Below are 19108 nucleotides of genomic sequence, written 5' to 3'. Positions count from 1 at the left end.
TGGTCTAGCCTGTGTTGTTGTGCACTTGTAAAGTTTTTAAGTGTGGCTGTAGGTTGTGTCTTTTGAGCCATCTGGGAAACCTTGTTTTTTACCAGTGATCATCTTATAATGAAGTCATCTGGGAGAATTCTCCTCCCATAGCTTATGCTTAGGTCTTTCCTGATCCTTAATTTATCCCTTCTGAATTATCTCTACTGTACAGTACAGGAAATGAAGCACTATTATACATAAGCTCATCAGTGCATACAAGAGAGCAAAAACAAATGTACTATAAATATACAATAAAGGCGAGAACTGGCTATATGTCTGCAGCTCAAAATGAAGGAAAAACAGAAGAAAAAAGCTGTTTACCTTTTTAAGGAAAATGTAAAGGAATTATCATTCTGTGTGTGTAGGACTGGGCTGGTTCAACAGCATGTGATTATGCATGAGTAGTGCAGTACCCATTGAAGACCCGCAGAACTTCCCCCTCCCTCGCACTGCCATGTAGGACAGAGCATAACAGAAGTCCTTGGCTGAATCCATAGTTTCTGTTTTGAGGGTATGAATTTTGATGAAAGACTTTGACAAAGCTTTGTGCTGTTCTTCAGTGCCAATACAAAAAAACAAAAACATGTTGCCCTGTATCTTACCCACATCTTTGAGCTGGGATAGCACTATATTGCTCTACCATCATACGTTTTGCTGTAATCAACACATTAGCTGGCAGCCATTTAAGCTTTAAGATACTTAATTGCTTTTCTGCGTTGTTTATATGTCTTTTTTTTTTTTCTTCTGGGAGACTGGATAGCATGTAGGTATCATATGGGACCCTGCAGTCTCCTTAAATAGGCAGGCAGGTAGATCAAGTTACCTAACACAAGTTACTTATCTGTAATTAAGCCACCAAATAAACTTGTGCTCCACTTTTAGAATACTGACTTGTAGTTTTCTGGAAAAAATGATTGCTTTAGGATTAAACTTAAAAAAACAGAAACAAACAATACAGGATATGCTTAGAAGTTGAATTGGGAGAGATGAATATAAAACAGTTCTGAATATCACTAAAACTGTGCGTTTCCAGAAGTGTTGTTAATCCTTCCCTTCCCCACTCTCAGCAAACCTCACTGGAGTAAGAACTGTAAAAAAAAACAATTGGGAAGACTGCCAGGCTGCTGGTTCAGCAGAAGGGAAGGAAGAGATGCCTGGTGCTTGTGTCAATAAACTGCACTGTAGGACTCAGAGCTGGAAAATTACCAAGCAATTATTACAGAGTTTTTATCACATCTGGTTCTTTTTTTCCAGTGGCCCTGATGAACCCTGCAGAAATGGGAAATTCTGAAAGGCAAATCCCATATGCTAACTCTCCACAGCACAGATTGTGATGTGGATTGCAAATGCAGCCTTCTTCCATCCTGATACACTTCTGCTCCTGTCAACATGCTAAAATGGGCTCTGCTCCCAAGATTAGAGCAGGAAGAAAAAAACATCCAAGTTTAGTAGCGTTAAAAGCACTGCACCTGTTTCACTGCTGTGCTGTGATCTTTCCTCCAGAATGATGGGCTAATTAGTGTTATACAAACAGTGAATGAATTTAAGGCAAAAAGTAAACAGTGCTTGATATTTCAGAGATACTAAATATTCATGAAATATAAATCCAAAGGCATTATATTAAAATGGAAACCCTCTTTACCAAAGAAATACTACCAGTTTCACCTGAAAAATGTGAACACCATCTCAGACATAAGAAATTTCAGAGCTTAAATGGAGATTTTGTTGGATTTCTTAAAACTGTTGGAGTGAATGAAGGCTCTTTGGCCCTTCTCCAAAGGTGATGACTCCGCTTCTAATTTAGTACTTGAATGCGGCATTCTCAAGTGCTTCTGACAGAATGAGCATACATGAGTTGTGTGAACCTGTGCGCATTCCTCCTTTCTTGCCTGTCTGACACACCTTTTTTCTTGTCTGAATAATGTAAGCAGACTTGGAGGATACTACAAAACCATTATGTTTTCATTCTCTTCTGTCTGATCCTGATCAAATACAATGATTTAATAAGTTCCTATGTTTCTTCTGTTAATAGCTGCATAATTGAGTTTTTTCGGAAGGACCCTTACTTATTAGCTCTGATGTTTCTTTGTTTCTTGTAGGTACAGGAAATATCTACAAGAAAAAAAAAAGAAAATCTAGAATTGTGTATTAAGCTGACAAAATATGTTATCATTTTGACAATCCATAACACTCACTGAAATCATGAAAAGCTAGCAATATGTTCAACAGCTACAAAAGAAAAAATACAATTCTCTTTGGATGCTTGTGAAAAGGAATAAATATCCATGTGGCTGAAACATCTCAAGAAATAAAAAGCAAAGAATAAACAGATGTAAAGCTAAATACTCATTAGCTTGAATAGGGGAACAGCAAAAGTCAGTTTACTGTGGGACTCTAGTTGTCCTCCTAAACACAGTGGGTTAGCGGCAAGGGAAGAATGTTAGATAAAACCTGTGTATAAGGGCAAGCTCAAAGCTTAATGATGTGGCAAATGGATGAAAGAATTTAACGTAGTAGGTGTAACATGAGGGAAAAGAGCTGTAATAGTTGCTTCTTGATAGGAAAAAAGACTGAAATGTGGTTGTATTTTATTAATTGAGTTTGCTTCTGCTTTTCATTTTACATGATAAAGAATATATGGCTGGAGTGATAAAGGGCTAGTGAAAAGATTATAAACATATATTCTCTACTTAAAAGTCAGCTATAAATTAGCATTATAAGTAGATGTTTTGTCAGTTAAAAAAAACAGCCATTCTACATTTCCAATTATCAATTAAGATCTATGAGTATAGCTTTATGGCTACTCTATACTCTAGCATTCTCTAGCAAAACAAGGAAATAACAAGGTTGACACTTCTAATGTTTTCATGTCCCATTAAAAAGAAACCCCAAACCCAACTCCCCAGCCCACTCCTGAAGAATTCCCTTCATTGTATGGGATCTTTAAAATAGCGCTTTGAACCGGGGAAGGAGTATAGGGCTAATTTAAAATATGGCCACCACATCCTCATAGACAATATTTATGTTTTCTGTATCACATTTGCATTTCTCATGAAATAGTGCATGCAGTTGGCAGGTTGACAGAACACTGAAGCTGCTTCCTCTTACAGCTGCTTCCTAGTTAATAAATGCACAACAACGGGAACAAGGCTATACAATAAAGAGGAAACTCCCTGCAACAGAAGCAGTCAGACTTCTAAAATGTACACACCATTACCAAGACATCTGCTTTAGACAGTGCCTAGTATGACCAGAGATCTGAAATAGGAGCTACCACTTTATTGTTTGTTAACATCAGATCTCTCCCATGCTGGTAGGAAGTATGTAGGTCATGTACAGGCAACAATAGCTTGGTAGAAGTCTTGGGGTGACAGTGAACTCTTTTCCTTCAGTACAGCTGCATTAAACAGCTTACATGATATATGTAGGCATACGGACATGGAGGCCAGAAATTGAAGCCAGAGAAGAGTTTGACCTTGGATATGTTTGGTTCCTGAGGTCTCATATATCTATTTACTGAAAGCAGCGGCTCTAGTTTCAGGATCAGCTTAATCTGCAGTGTATGCCTCAGGAGTCTTTCAGGGTCTATTGAGAGTGAGCAGATGCCACTCTGAAAAGAGAAACTGGAAATCCACAACAGGTTCATTTCGGAAGTGTTTTATTCTATTTCTTACAATATTGCTTGGCTGTAAGTAGAGTCAAACACCTTAACTCAAATCCATCTCTCTTCTTTCTGGAACTGTCTTAGCTCCAGATCAATTAAATTGAAGTGGGAGTGGCTGCATTAAACATTGTGCCCTGCCAGGTAGTGGCTATTGGTGGCTTTGGCCATTTGCCTTTCTATCAGAACCCCTGAGTTTTTCCCTAGCAGATGGAGGTAACTTTCAGGATTCACTAAAGCGCAGCAGTGACTAGTCTTGTCTTATGTGTTGTCTTTCAATTAGACAGAGATACAGTTCAGAAGAAAAAATCAAGTTGCTATATATTTTTTGTGTTAAATTAATGCTTTATATGTTATTTGGGTTGTATGTTTGCACCTCAGCTTTTTATCAGGCCCCTGGAAGTATCAGTGTAGGGCAGCACTTCCCTGATGCCTTCTCCCTTAATCAGCCCCACCAGAGCCTTTCTCCTGCTTCAAGGTCAAATGTTGCTGCAGCTGTAACTATTCTCTGGGAGATTTTCTGGCCTTGTTTAGCATGGTTATTCCAGGACGTGCGAAAATTTCAAACGGTGATGTAAAGAAATTACTGTTATGTTACACCATGTTCATATACAAAAGCATATACACTGCTGTTGGTTCTCCTCAACTCACGTCTGTTTTCCTCCCACTTCTTCTGTGCTTATTATGTTATCCTTGAATAGACTGCAGTCTCCTGTGGGTAGGAGTTAGTGGCGGAATCATGGTCCCATTGAAATGAGCAGTGTTAATTTGCTTATATTTGCTCTGGTTTTAGGAAATTTGAATTCAAACGCAAATACATCAAAGTATTTGGAAAGTCTTGTAGGAATAACCTAGTCCTGGCTGTATCCATTAAGAAATAGTACATCACAAGTAATGCTGGAGAGATCAGAATCTTTATCTGGCTAAATTATCTTTGGTGCTGTGTATTAAATTATTTACAATACAATTTCCCTTTTGCTTCTATCCCAGTATCTTTTAACTGAAGACTGAAAATCTATGGTTGATTTCGTGTGTCAAAGTACACTTCTTCTTTTTCTAAAAGCAGAACTGCCTCTCCAGATTTTTCCGTTATTTTTTTTTCTTTATTTTTTTTTTTAAGCAAAAAATATTCCGAATTTGTCTAGTGTTTAACTGGTGTATAAAGAACAAAGAAAGAGAAGTAATGTGCTTGTTCTGTACTTAGTCCTTCCCTGTATCATGAAGCATGTCAAGACAGATTTGAGGAACCTAGACTCTTCAGGCTGAGGTGAGGACAGGAATGTCAGGACAGGAATGTCAGGACAACAACGTGATCTGTGTAGTGCGCACTATTCCCAGATGTTACTCGCAGATGCATGGGCTGGTTAAGCAGGCATTGAGATGGATTGGAAGCTGGCTGAATGGCTAGGCCCAGGGGTCTGTTTGCAGAACGGATGGTGGGCAGTGGCACAAAATCTACTTGGGAGTCAGTCAATAGCAGGAGTCAGTTGACTCCAGGGGTTAATACTCCAGTCCCACGTAACATCTTCAGTAATAATCTGAATGATGGGAAGAGTGTACCCTTAGCAAGTTTGCAGGTGACACAAAACTGGGGGGAGTGGCTGTTACACCAGAGGAACATACTGCCATGCGGAGGGGACTTGACAGGCTGGAGAAATGGTCTGACAGGAACCTCGTGAAGTTCAGTAAGGGGAAATGCAAAGTCCAGCAACTGGGGAGGAACAATGCCAGGCACCGTGCTGGGTGCCACCAAGCAGGAAAGCAGCTCTGCAGAAAGGGACCTGAGGGTCCTGGTGGACACCAAGTTGAAACATGAGCCAGTAATTTGCTCTCGTGTCAAAGAAGACTAACAGTATCCTGGGCTGTGTTAGGAGGAGTCTTGCCAGCAGGTCAAGGGAGGTGATCTTTTACCTCTTCTGTTCAACATTGACGAGGCCACACCTGGAGTATTGTGTCCAGTTTTGGGCTCCCCAGTACAAGAGGGACATGGACATACTGGAGAGAGTCCAATGAAGGACCATGAAGATGATGAAGGGTCTGAAGCGCCTCTCCTGTGAGGAAAGGCTGAGAGAGCTGGGACTGTTTAGCCTCAAGAGGAGAAGGCTCAGTGGGATTTTATCAACGTTTATGAATAACTGAAGGGAGGGTACAAAGAGGACAGAGCCATGCTCTTTTGAGCGCTGCCCATTGCCAAAAAAAAAAAAGCTGTTTTGTTTGCATGATATTGCAGTGTTTGAGGATGCAAAGCGATGGCAAGAAACTCCTGATGCCAGAGCCATTTGGCTCTGGAAGATCCTGGTAATCTGCTATTTATTTGAGGTAGATTTCTTAATCTTTTCATAATAGAAAAATACGAGAACACTCCATGCTTTGGCAGAATTATTCTAGACAAAAATCTATAAGAGATGGAACCTTGTAAGAAGCCAAATTTTCAGCTGGAAAAAAATGCAGAAGTCAGTATATTTGTAACTAGAAAGTTTATCCCTTGCACAGGATTAATTTCCATGTTTTAAAATGCTTACTCATGCAATGAGTGATGCTCAACCCTGCTGCTGTTGATTATTTTTTTTTCTACTTTGTTTTCAGGTCTTAAGTTCAGTGTTGGAACTAATGAGCAGAAGACCCCACCTCAAGACATGCCATTTTCAGAAACTGACATCAATTTGGAGATACCCTTTGCAGAACAGGCAGCTAATACCAAAGACAGCTCAGTAGGCAAAATGTGCAAAGGTGGAGGTGGTGACACTCTTCCCCTGGTACATGTTTCCTATTTATTGCTCTCATTGTTTGTTTTCACTAGTTTGGTGGTATTGGTTGGATGATATTTATCTGATACTGGGTGAATTAGGTTTAAAAGAATATTGTTGGACGGAGCTCTATGGGGATAAACCTCAAGATAACTCATTTTTGGGAACAATATTCTCAATAACATGGAAATTACAACTTGTATGCCTATTTATGTCATTTTTGTTCTAGGAAAACTCACTTTATGTGTACACAATAACTGACTTTTAATAATTAAGCTGGAATAGTGGCTTAGTTGTACACAGACTGTGTCCTTAGTTCATTCGTTTACAGCCCCTTTACCTGTTATCTGAGGTGAGATGCTTTATCTCTGTAGTAGTAATATCTGTCATCTTCTGAAAAGGATTAGTGGATGCTTGTGGAAAACTTGTGTAGTTATCCAACGCAGATAGGTGAGGGAGGAAAATGAAGAGCAGAATGGTCTATAGAAGTCTAAAGTGAAGTGGCGGGAAGCTAAGGATTACTTCGTGCTGTTTTACTTCCCACCTCAAACAAAAGGCTCATTCAGAAAGAATCAAAATGGATACTAGGGAAGATCCTCCAAGGTGTTCTGTCAGTGATCTTCAGGCATCTTTATGGACCTCTCTTTGCCTAACGCTTCATGAGCATGAAGTTACATGTGACCTGTAAACTAGTGACTCGTGCAAAAACCATCTCTTTTGATCTAACAGTGTATCCAAACACATCTGAGTAAATGTAGTGCCTGAAGTAATAATGTTTCACAGTTCTTCAAACACTTAATTTAGATAAAGACATATGCAGTTCTTTGAGTAGGAATTACCCCTTGTATCCTAGTTTAAACATTATAAACCAGACACTGACGGCTATTTAGAAATAGGTTCTGAAGTGTTTGAGTCACGTTTCTGTAATGCAGCTTATAACAAGGAAGTGAGAGCTACAGTCTATTTTACTTCTGTATACATATATATATATGTGTGTGTACTACATACAGTCATGGACTACATGTAATCATAGACTCACAGAATGGTTTGGGCTGTAAGGGACCTTAAAGATCATCCAGTTCCAAGCCCTCTGCCATGGGCGGGGACACCTCCCACTAGACCAAGTTGCTAAAGGCCCATCTGACCTGGCCTTTAACAATTCCAGGGATGGGGCATCCACAACTTCTCTGGGCAGCAAGGAGCAGCAATATGATTGGAAAAGGAAGGGAGTTACACATTTAAATCTACAGTTTGTGTCTGTTGCATCTTCGTCATTGGCAGCTATTTTTAAACATTTATATTTGTGCAAATCAATGAAACCTCAAGGCAAGAGGCTGACAACATATCTACAATTTGTAAATTATGTTTATGTACAGTTCAAGTATGTACCATTGTAGCCATGTACCATAGCCACCAATTCATCTGTGCTATCACTGGGTCTGTACAGGATGAGAAAATAATTCTGGAGTACAATATTTGTTCTTTCCAAATGGAGAGGAAGGCTTGTCAATGTTGCTGCTTTGAGTCATGCATCTGCAAATGCCAGGCACAGGCAATTGTCTTACTTAGAAGGCTGCTGGTGAAAGATGGAGTTAAAAAAGCTTCTATGAGCTCATTCTATGAGCTTCCTAGCTCATAGAGCTCCCTCTCCCTCTCCCTCTCCCTCTCTCTCTCTCCCTCCCCCTCTCCCTCTCTCTCCAGTTCTCCCTCAGCTCCCCTCCTGCCTGGTATGAACTTATTTATTTATAATGGTGTCTGACTACTGCTTCTGCGTATTTATTGCAATAGAAATGCTCCATTATTATGTTCCCCCTTCCCTAATTAGGGAAGCCCTTTATTTTTATTCATATGGCAGTCAAATGTGTTATTTTTTGTGAATATGTGCAGGGGGATTTCTATCCCAATTGTACCTGCACAGGATTGTGCATGGATGGCTATTTCCACTGCTATAAATTGCAAAAGGATGCAGAAGGTGGGTGGGTGGAGTTTACAAGCAAGACAAAGCCAAACTCTTGTTGTAGGTGCCCAGTGAAATGACGAGGCAATGGGTATAAGTTGCAACAAGAGAAATTCTGTTCTGCAGTGAAAAAGTCCCCATGGGTGTGTTAAGCACTGAAATGGGTGCCCACGGTGTCTGTGGAATTTCTGTTACTGGAGGTTTTCAGAATTCAGTTGGACAACACTTTGAGCAAGCTGATCAGACTTTGAATTTAGCCTTGCTTGAGTGAGTAGTTGGATTAGATGAACTCCAGAAGTTACTAGGAACCTAAATTCTCCTATGACTCTAAAATTGTCTGCTTTGCAAACTATTTGTGGGATTCTTCCATGACACAGTTAGTAGCAGTAGGCTTCACAATGAAAAGGTTGGGCCCTGAAGGGAGCACAGCCTTAGAGCTAAGTAATTTGCTATGACTCGGATTATTCACTGTGCTACAAATCTCTGCTTTTAGAATTTCAGACTGCCAAAGGACAAAACGGGTACCACAAAGATTGGTGACCTTGCCCCTCAGGACATGAAGAAAGTCTATTCTTTAGCACTGATTGAATTGACTGCTCTCTATGACACACTTGGGACAGAATTCAAGCAGCAAAAAGCTGCAAAAATCAAAACCAAAGGTAAGAGTTTCATATTCTGAAACAAATTGGTCTGTTTTAATCCAGTGAAACAAAGGTATCTGGTTATTTATGACTTTCTTGGAGAAAATTTGTATTAATATATAAATAGTAACATAGATACTGAACAGCATTTAATTATACACCTTGACTCAAGGCACATTTTAGGCAAGTTCATGCACAAAGTCACTCTAGCTAAGGGACTGTGCTCTCTGTATAAAGTTAAAACTCAGGCCAGATACAGAGCAGATAAACAAGGAGAGAGGAAGGGGGGCCTTCCTCTCAATAGCATGGTATATAGGAGGAATTGCTTCACAGAAATTAGTATGATCATATATTTGCTGGGAGAGTATGTGTTTTGTTCTTTGTGGGTATTCTCCTGCTCTCATGAAGCTAGATACTGTGCCACTCCATCCTTTTTTGTTTTCCTTGTCCTTGGCTAGAGATGCTGGGAGCCTTTGTCACCTGCTTTCCTGTTATGCCTGGTACAGACTTTCCTGTATCACATAGCCATGCCCATCCGATATTTACTAAGGCCAGAATGCAGTTTTTGCTCTGAGTGGCATCATACCAAGTGGAAGTTTGAGTCTTTTGCAGAGGATTTTGAGGCAGTTGCAACATGTCATTTTGTTCTACAAGCCTATAAAGCATAGATATAATCACAGTGTTTTTCTTGGGAACTTAATACACATGGAAGCCAATTTAAAGATGCTAGAGATTTTCAGTGCGTTGTTTGTTTTCTGTATTCCTGGCTTCTGCTAAATGTTTTACATGAGCTTGAAATGTGTTATTGGTTAATCACAAACCTGCTTTGGCCAAAACCCTGTTCTCAAGGTTCGGTGAACGTGACAGTGCAATAGCTCAGTTTAAATAATTGAAAGCAACTGAGGAGGCTGAGAGCTATGCAGCAAGGTACAATAGATTCTTCAGAATACTGTATGGTCTTTACGGTAGTAGAAAATAATTTCTTAAATGCAAACGACATGCAGAAACATCTATGAGACATTGTTCCCGTAAATGTATTTTCTTCTCGCAGAAGTGCTTATACTATTACTAATACACAGGGAAGAGACAAAACATTTTCTTATATTTTGAGTCTTAGTTTTAATTAACTCTTCTTGCCAAATCTTACTGTTTATTGAGTTTTACTCATAGCATTATTATCTAAATGACAGGCAGTCATGAAGAGTACTGAATTGGTTAAAAACCCTGTTTTTCCCCAAATTAAAAAGATGGGCTAGACTTACCAAAATGTGTAGGAAAAAGACAGTGACATGTCAGCCTTCCTCCCCTACAAGTCTGCTTTTGCAGTGTACTGTCTTCAGTGCCTTGTTGCTCTACCTGTCCCCATCCTCTTCATTCAGGAAGTGTTTGGCTAATTGATTCGTACAAGGGTGGATATATTGGCTGTTCCCTTTTGTGCTTGTGTACATAAAGATGATGAAAACGTGATTCTTCTATGGAATGCTGTGCTGTTGCCAACTTGGCCTTTTCATTGGCGTCCTACAGTTTGCTCTCCGACTTCATCTCAATAGAAACTGTATCGACAAGATTGTCAAGATGATAAAAACTATTGGGTATGGCTATTTGGTCTATGTATGAGTCTACATACTGTATTGGTAGACTTTTTATTCTGCTAGAGATACAAGAACGCCCTGATTTGGCACTTCAGATTATGTTTCTTAGATATATATGTCACATTCCCTCAAGGGCTGACATCTTTTTAGTAATTACAGCTGTTCTGTGTTCAATATTGGCATGGCATCATACCACGCAGGAGCTTTTAGGTACGTGTAATGTTATATGCCGTTTCAGAAAAATGGCACATGCAGCAGTTATCAGTACTTGTGACAGAGTTCTTTGGCAACTGACTTTGGGTTAGCAGTTGCTGGTGTAGCAGTGTTTCTGAAGTCATTCTCTTCTATTCAGCTGGGCCATAATCACATGGGTGTCCCATTTACTTCAAGACTAAGGCTAGTTTTGCATCAAGGCTAGATTAACTGAGACTAGGTTTCATTTTATTTTTTATTTGTGCTACCTTAGCACCTTGTAAAGGCCATTTTCCAACCCAGATTTAACTGTATTTTTGCTTTTCAACAACTGGAAAAACAATTTCAACAAGATGTTGAAAAAAAAAAACACTTGAAGGGTTGAATAGTGCTTCTTTGAAATGGTTGTAGGGAGGTATTGAGAGTAACTCTAGGTAATAACTACATGTTTAATTTTAGCAGCCAATTTTTTTGATATTTTACTCATGCCTTTTGCATCTTGACTATAATAACTTGCACTGAATGATGAAGATCTGCATTCCACGTTCATCATTACAACCATTCTACAAACCAGAACCATGCAGATGGTTCCTGTATGCAATTTGCTTCACTGTACTGCAGAATATGTGGATGGCACTTTGAAGTCCAAACAGAAGAATCCTAATTTATGGTTGAAGGAAGAGATGAATGAGTCACTTTAGCCACAATGTTTTGTGTAATAACTTGATTGACAAAGACATTTAAACACTTTGAACAAAAGGTCAATAGCTCTGAATGAATAGGATTATCAATTCAAAAATACAGTTTTATGCCACTACCTCATGTGTTGGAACAGATAAGGATAATATCTGTTTCTTCTGCTTTCTTCTTCAGACTCTGGCTTGTTTGGTGTCCCACTGTCAGTTTTACTGGAACAGGATCAGAAGAAGGTGCCAGGCACCAAGATCCCACTGATTTTTCAAAAGGTAAATAGGCACAAATAAGTCAACTTGTTCCATACCTGCAAATGACAATCAAATAACATTTGTCCTGAATTTATTTGCTCCCTGTAGCAAAGCTTTCTCCAGTCAAAGTTATTTTAACTTTATTTAAAAAACTTAAAAAAAACTTTATTTAAAAAAGCTTTATTTACTAATTTAGTAAATGTGATGTTTTGCGTGTTTTGACTTAAATGAATTGAGCTTGCTTTTTGTTGCGATTGCTCTCCAATTTATTAGCATTGTGAATGATTACTGGTGTGTTCCAGGATACTTAGATCTTAGTACTAAGTACTTAGATCTTCTCTGTTAAAGATGTAAAGAAGAGTATTTGTGAGAAAGTTAGTACTGTATCTCTAATTTTACTGTAATTATTTTGAATCAACATTTTAACAGGGGTAGTAGTTGGGATTTATTTTTGAAGCCTGAGTAGTTTTGGAAAAAAACTGCTTCAGTCTCTGAAGGAGGTCTGTAGACAATACAGTTTTCTTTTTTAATTAAATAGACAAACTCTTTAATTGTGTTCACAAAATGTGTGAGCCGAGAGCCATATTAAAGGTTTTATTCTACATCTACAGCAACTCTAATCCATTTCTCAACTGTGTTTGTGTACCTACATGTAATATATGTTTGTACACACATATGAGTACATAAAGATTCCCGTATATTAGAACTATCTATGAGTAATTTTTAATTGACATCTTCATTTATGCAGTTTGGTTTGTGTTTGACAGTTAATTTCCCAGATAGAAGAGACAACTCTGGAAACAGAAGGACTTCTTCGAATACCAGGAGTTGCAACAAGAGTAAAGGTAAAGCATTGCATGGATTCTCAGCACCTTCAAAAGCTTATCTGCACTCAGTGATTTTATTTAGTCATGAAAATATATTTTAATGCCAGGTTCTTATTAAAATCTTCAAAAACAGAAAGCAAAATCTCTTCAGAAAGAAAACTGGGTTATATTAGCCAGGAAGCTGATGGTTTGATCCAGTGTAGTTTTGGGGAGAGTTCAAGTTGGAAGCAGAGTCAAGGCTATGTTTCAAATTCAGTTGTGCCAAAATCTCATTAATTCTTGGCACAAGCTTTCCAGCCTCTTGCTTTTTCCCTGAACTAGCTTAATCATCTGAACAGTTCATACACAGTCTTTCAACCCCAGGAGAAAGCTTTTTTCTGGCATTGTGAGCCTGCTTTAATAGCTAGACTTAACCCGTGTTACAGGGCAAGGCAGCCAACATGCACTGAAGAACCCCTCAGATTTATTTTTATGAACAGCAATATAACTGCTCAGCTCTCTAAGCGCAATCTTGTTAGGCACGTCCGTTCACACTGACACTTTACAGAATGAGTGCCAATTACACACAGACTCTTCCCCAGCATTTGCCTTAATGCAGGAAACTAAATACACAGTATGACTCACGCCAAGAGTCAATGTGTTAAAAAGATGGTCTGCACTGGCTTTAAATGCTAAATAGAAAGGATAATTTAAGTGGATTCAGCTGTCTGAAGACATCTGCCAGCCTCCGTCATGTCAAACTTTGTCCAGCAGCTGGTTCGTTAGAAACAACTGAAAAGAAGGGAATATTACGGAAACTGGCTTTGTTTATTTACCAGTAACTATGAGGGTTTTTTTTTTTACAAGTTTCCTTCATTCTTTATTTTCCACTCTTCATCAGTTCTGCATACTGGAATGATTTTGGAATGGTTTTGTTTATTTGTTTATTCTTTGATCTTTATCAGTTTAATACAATTTCCCAGGCAGAGGATCATTAACTATTTGATTTTCATTATTTTTTTGCTTATTTATTTGCAGAATTTGCTTCTTTGAGTTAAGTAATTCTTTTGTTAGTAAAGGTGTTACATTCTTTTACTTATTTAAATGGAAAACTTTATAGGAAAACAAAGAATTTGGCATACTGAAGGACCAATGCTCTCTCTAATTTTACTAAACTTTTTTTCTCCTGTACAAAAAAATATTCCTTCTTATGTATCTTCACAAAATGGTGCAGATATGAAGAAAAAAAAATCACTATCTTACTCTATAGATTTTAGAGTTCTAATTAAGAAAATATATTGCATATTTACAATACCCTGTAGTTGAATACATTTACTGTAAAACCTTAGAGTTGGTCCATTAGGATGCATAGTTAACATTTCTGCTCTTGCCTCTCCGATAAAACAATTCATTTTATCTAGTAGTTTAATTCTACATTAGCCATGGTGATTTAGTCTAAATGTGGGTGGAAGAGCTGGAGAGGCTCAGAGGGAAAATTTTCATCTTCATTTCTAAAGCTTGCTTTTGTTGATGGGAAGGAAATGATACCCACTTGACTTTAGACATCAGAGTTAGTATCTTAGCACCCTTGAACCTCCTATGTAATCCCTGGAGACAGAAGATCTTCCCTGAGGACAGTTGAGAACATCCAATTTTCACGTCAGTCTCAGCGTCCACATTTTCTTTGGAAATAGATCCATTTTCCATACAAAGTTAAATTCAGTGAGAACAGTATCTTAGAAATGTATCTAGTACTCTATCCAATGTGCCCTTCTTGTCCAGATAAATAATTAAGGCCGTATTCTTCCATAGCATTTTCCCTCACTTTGTCTCACATTCTTTGCAAAACAAGTAAGTGTCTTGTTCTTTGTCTGGAAGAACTTAGGCACTAAGAAGGAAGAGGCTTGCTGAGAGGTGCCTGCAGTGCCACTGGCTTCACTGGGACAGGAATTCCGAGGCCGATTCCTGCTCTGCCAGACTGGGAAACAAATGAAGTGCGTGCAGCGGGACTGATGCTTATGTGGGGACTCAACAGCTCAGTCATTGCGGTGTTCCCATGCTTAACATCTCTAGAAGCTCAGTTGTAGCACTGTCACGAGGGCAGGGTTTACAAGGTGTCATTGAGACTATCAGTGCTGTTTATTCTGCTTCTTAACAGCATATTTTGCAGTCCCCTTCCATGGAGAACTTGACATCCAGTACTAGACAAAGGTCTATGGATCCAAAGGCATGGAGTTCCCTACAGATGGCAAGACATCCAGCTATCCTGTCACCCTAATCTTTTCCCTTTACTTTAAAAAGAGAACCAGCCCCACCTTAATATATATTTTGATAAGAAACTGCCTGTCAGTGTGTATAATTGCCATATTTATCTAAGAAGATGGTCATGCATACATTAAATCAGTACCCTTTGGTATGTAGTTTCAGGATAGTTGAGTATGACAGCCACATCTTAATGTTTCTGGGGAGGAGGAGAAGCCGTAACTCTTACATGAATGAATATGGTATCTGGTTCTTATATTCCATATGGCCCCGAGACAGGCCCATGGGATTTCTTCCTGTATAGTTTGGCAGTCTGCTGCCTATTACTACTTGTTTACATTCGGTGCTTCTGATCTCCAATTTATCTTTTTGTAGCAAAAGATCGGCGGCAGCTGGAGTTAAGTAATATTTCAGATATTCCCTTTTTTTTCCCCTTCCAAAGTAAGGAAAATATTGCCATGTGTATAATGTATAACTTACAGCAGATGAATGTTATTGGTGCTCTCTGTGTCTACTACCTTTCAGAGTCTTTGCCAAGAACTGGAAGCAAAATTTTATGAAGGGACTTTCAACTGGGAAAATGTAAAGCAACATGATGCAGCAAGTCTTTTAAAACTCTTCATCCGTGAACTGCCTCAGCCACTCCTCACTGTGGAATATCTCAAAGCTTTCCAAGATGTACAGAGTGAGTAGTGTCCTTTCTGTCTCAGTTGCAAAGAAGTGATACCAGTGCCAAGAAGTGCTTCTTTGCCATAGCAGCATTTTCATTAATATTCTGTGAAACCAAAAAAGAACAAATAGGACTTCTCATCAAAAAGATGGGTACATTTTTGCTAATGTACAAATACCGTTTTTCATGAAACATCTACTTCAGTAGTTTACACACAAAATAAAAAAGCACACTCATTTTCTGATATGCTTCTAATAGTCTTTAGAACTATTATAGATGAGTTATAAGAAAATTATTTAAGATGGTATCAGTTTATAAACAAAATTTGTTTCAAAAGAAAACAATAGCAAAGATACAATAGTTCTGCAGAAAATCCAACAAATGGTAGTTTATTCTGTTTAACGTAGTCATGGTGGATATTTTATCCATTTACAACAGGAAAAGTTAGACCAGAATTGTCAGAACTGCTGGTCATCCTTCATCCCTTGAGATCAGTAAGTTCCTGTGAAAATGTCCTCCTTGCCAACTGGTCACCAAGACAGTAAACATACTGGTTGTAATAGAAAGAAAGCAGCTTTGTGGAGTGAGGATCCACAGACGTTAACTCCCCAGCTAACACAGGAGTGTTGGTTTGAGACAAATCTATTCCTGTCTTTTTGTAGGCTGAATGATGGCTCATTTCTAAGGGTATTTTCAGGGAATTCCCATGGACAGGCAGTCAATCTTTACTGTTGGCTGTTTCACTCTCCAGTCTGAGAGCTCTTTTAAGGTCGCAGGCCATTCAGTTGGTGTGCATAGGAGCTGGAGCTTAAGCCGGTTACATAGTGGTGTTGATTTTGCAGCAATGAGCAGCAAATTAAAGCAGGCCAGAATGTTTTCAAGTGATGCTGGCAGCTAACAGCTCCTCAAGGTTGTTCCACTTAGCAGATACTGATTGGAGCCAGGATGGTTTCTGCTTGCCACTCCTGAGCTGTCTGAAGGCTTATGTGGTTTTACTTATCCAGAAAATACTTAGGTAACAGGATGCAACATACACGGAGCTAAAGGATATGATATAAAACAGACATAACACTTCATAGCCTACTATTGTTTAAATTGTCTGCCCATTGTGTGCATGCAGTAAGATTAGGTGTTAGAGGAAAAAGGGCCATCTTCGTGACAGTAAACAGGATTTTTCAAGAGTGTATTTAATTAGTGTGGTTAGACTTTAAATGACTTAATTTAAACAACTTTGTTAATTTAAATAATTTAAAGAACTAAAAGTAAAACGTTATTTAGGTAAACAGATGGAAAACCATGATTTAAGTAATGAATTTTAATTGTTTTGCAATTGTATTTTAACTTAATTTCCAAAGAAAAGGTTGGTTCTTATTGCTTTTTGAGCATTGTGGCATGGGGTTTTGGAACTAAATTTAATCCTCCCTTTTATTGTATGTCTTTCTAAGCACATAGGTACACTGTTGTCACTGCTTGTATGTTTTAAATGACTATATAATTTGCCACTAATTTATTCATATCCCTACTTTATTACTATGGTAGAAAGTAGTCAGCAAGCTGTTTTTTGTTTCATAGATGAACTTTTTTTGGGCTATATCTCCCAAATAGCTTTGGAAGAAATATATTTGAAATAGCAGTTCAGTTGGAATCCCATTAGAATACACAAAAACAGCCCTGTTGAGCTTTGAAATAGTGTAATAAAACTATGTCAGGTGCAAGTACCCCTTCTTCCCCTGCGTTATGTATGGCTTGATTGTTAGGAATCTGCTGAGAAGACTTGCCAGAGCACTTTCCCTAAGGCATGACAGGAGGAAGTTTTTCACAATAAGAAACCAGAGAGAGCTGGGGCTTTCCACTGCTCCACACTGGCAGGACTTAGGAACTTCCCTAGGAGGCAGAGAAATTGAGGGATGCACTCATCCAGCATCTTGGCTGAATGGCTCACCACCTAGCAGTTGGGTAGATGGCAGAACCACTGGCACTTTACTTAAAGCTTGCCACGTTTAGTATGACATTTACTGCTGCAGATATGTGTTAAGCTTCTCTGCTATTGTCTTTATCCCCACTGGTTTGCCACTGCAGCTGCTGCTGCTCATGTTAGTGGAGACCTGCCTTACTCAGCAACCTGTGGTATTCCTTCTGCGGGGGTGACCTGGGAGACGGTGCAACTGTTTAGGCAGTCAGACAAACCGTGACAGCAGTTTTGAATATACCCTGTTGTATGCTGGGGCACAGGATTAAAAAGGGAGGAACCATTAGCTGACTAGTTTTACTTCATAATGTTGCAAAATAAAGAATCACAAGGCATCTAAAAAGGACTGCCAGAAGATTGTTGAGTCATACAGCAACTGAATCATACGAGACCATTTGGAAATGACTATTAGAAAATAGGATCTGCCAGTCCTTTGTCATACTATCACAACAAGCCATATGTATGCGTTCAGCATTTTACAAGAGGTTTCCACTTTAAAATCATGCTGTTTGAAGAGGACAAATGACAATTTTAAAATACTGAGGTTCATGTGCTTCACTGGCAGATCTTCCAACGAAGAAACAACAGCTGCAAGCTTTGAATCTTTTGGTTATCCTTCTTCCTGAAGCAAACAGAGACACTCTGAAGGTTAGAATTGCTAATGCTTTTTTCCTGCACTTTTGTCTGTTTCTGAACCCACCTTTACAAGCAATGTTGTCTTTTAGCATCCTTCTTTTTAGTTCAAAGTTAATGCTGGAATTAATGATTCTTTTTTTTTAAATTTATTTCTCAGAACTAAAAAAAAAATAAAAAATGACTTAGGACCCTAATTCCTCCCAAATGACTTTAAAAGTATGATTTGAAATTTTTCCAGATTGCAATAATCATCTCACAGTGAATGACTTCTTCTCTCACAAGTTTTTTTCCTTATTTTAGCAGCAGCAGTTATTATTTGCAATGAAAAAGAAAAAGTATTATAATACTATGGATGAACATTTGCTTTTATGAAATAGGTTTAGCTCTTTTGTTTCATTCTTCACTTTTGCCCGTGCTGTGCGTTTCAACCCAATAAGCAAGAAATTTACACTTCCTATTGATACTTGCAGTACATCACTCTTGGAAACATCCAACTTGGGCTTGTCCTTTTGTAGCAAAGCCAGCCATCTTTTTCAGAATATGCTTACTATTTTGCTACAATGAAAAATGAATTTGCAGGATTTGTATGGAATGCAGAGTATCTTCTACTATAGCCAAAAAAACCCTATTAGTTCTTATTGTTTAAACATAGCTTCCTTTTTGAGTTATTTACTGTGTAGAAGCACTCAGGAGGGTTCCTGGCTTGAGTTACAAATATCTGGAACAGAATTAATTGAAGACTGATGGTTTGTAACTGGCTGCCTCTCGTTCATAATGCAGTGTGGTTTACTCATGAGTTGTGTACCTTACAGAACTAGCTATTCCATGTTTCCATGACAGCTGGCATTATTGTGTTCACCTTCTATTTAAGAAAAGCCAATAGTAGTGTTTTCAAAAGTATCTGTGTGATGATACTTACGCACCTACATAAGAAGTGTCTTACTCTACAGAGCTTCAAAGTCACTTGAATATTTTTGAAAAATGTTATCCACAAAATTAAC

At 38.5% G+C, this 19108-nt stretch overlaps 1 protein-coding gene across 5 annotated transcripts in view; it reads left to right on the top strand.

Annotated features, from left to right (window-relative positions):
* ARHGAP18 (Rho GTPase activating protein 18) overlaps positions 1 to 19108 on the top strand; it is a 91910-nt gene that overhangs the window by 59763 nt on the left and 13039 nt on the right. For all 5 annotated transcript variants that reach the window (XM_083831904.1, XM_083831903.1, XM_083831902.1 and 2 more), the window contains 6 exons: positions 6278 to 6447; positions 8889 to 9054; positions 11694 to 11785; positions 12532 to 12609; positions 15358 to 15517; positions 18037 to 18119. In XM_083831904.1, the coding sequence (XP_083688030.1) occupies positions 6278 to 6447; positions 8889 to 9054; positions 11694 to 11785; positions 12532 to 12609; positions 15358 to 15517; positions 18037 to 18119 (749 nt within the window). The remainder of the gene's footprint in view (positions 1 to 6277; positions 6448 to 8888; positions 9055 to 11693; positions 11786 to 12531; positions 12610 to 15357; positions 15518 to 18036; positions 18120 to 19108) is intronic.

Source organism: Anser anser (genome assembly GCF_964211835.1).
Source record: "Anser anser genome assembly, chromosome: 3".
In the NCBI taxonomy this organism is placed as follows: Eukaryota; Metazoa; Chordata; class Aves; order Anseriformes; family Anatidae; genus Anser; species Anser anser.
The sequence above is the reverse complement of the archived record's forward strand: the minus strand, read 5'-3'. Positions and strand labels throughout refer to the sequence as shown.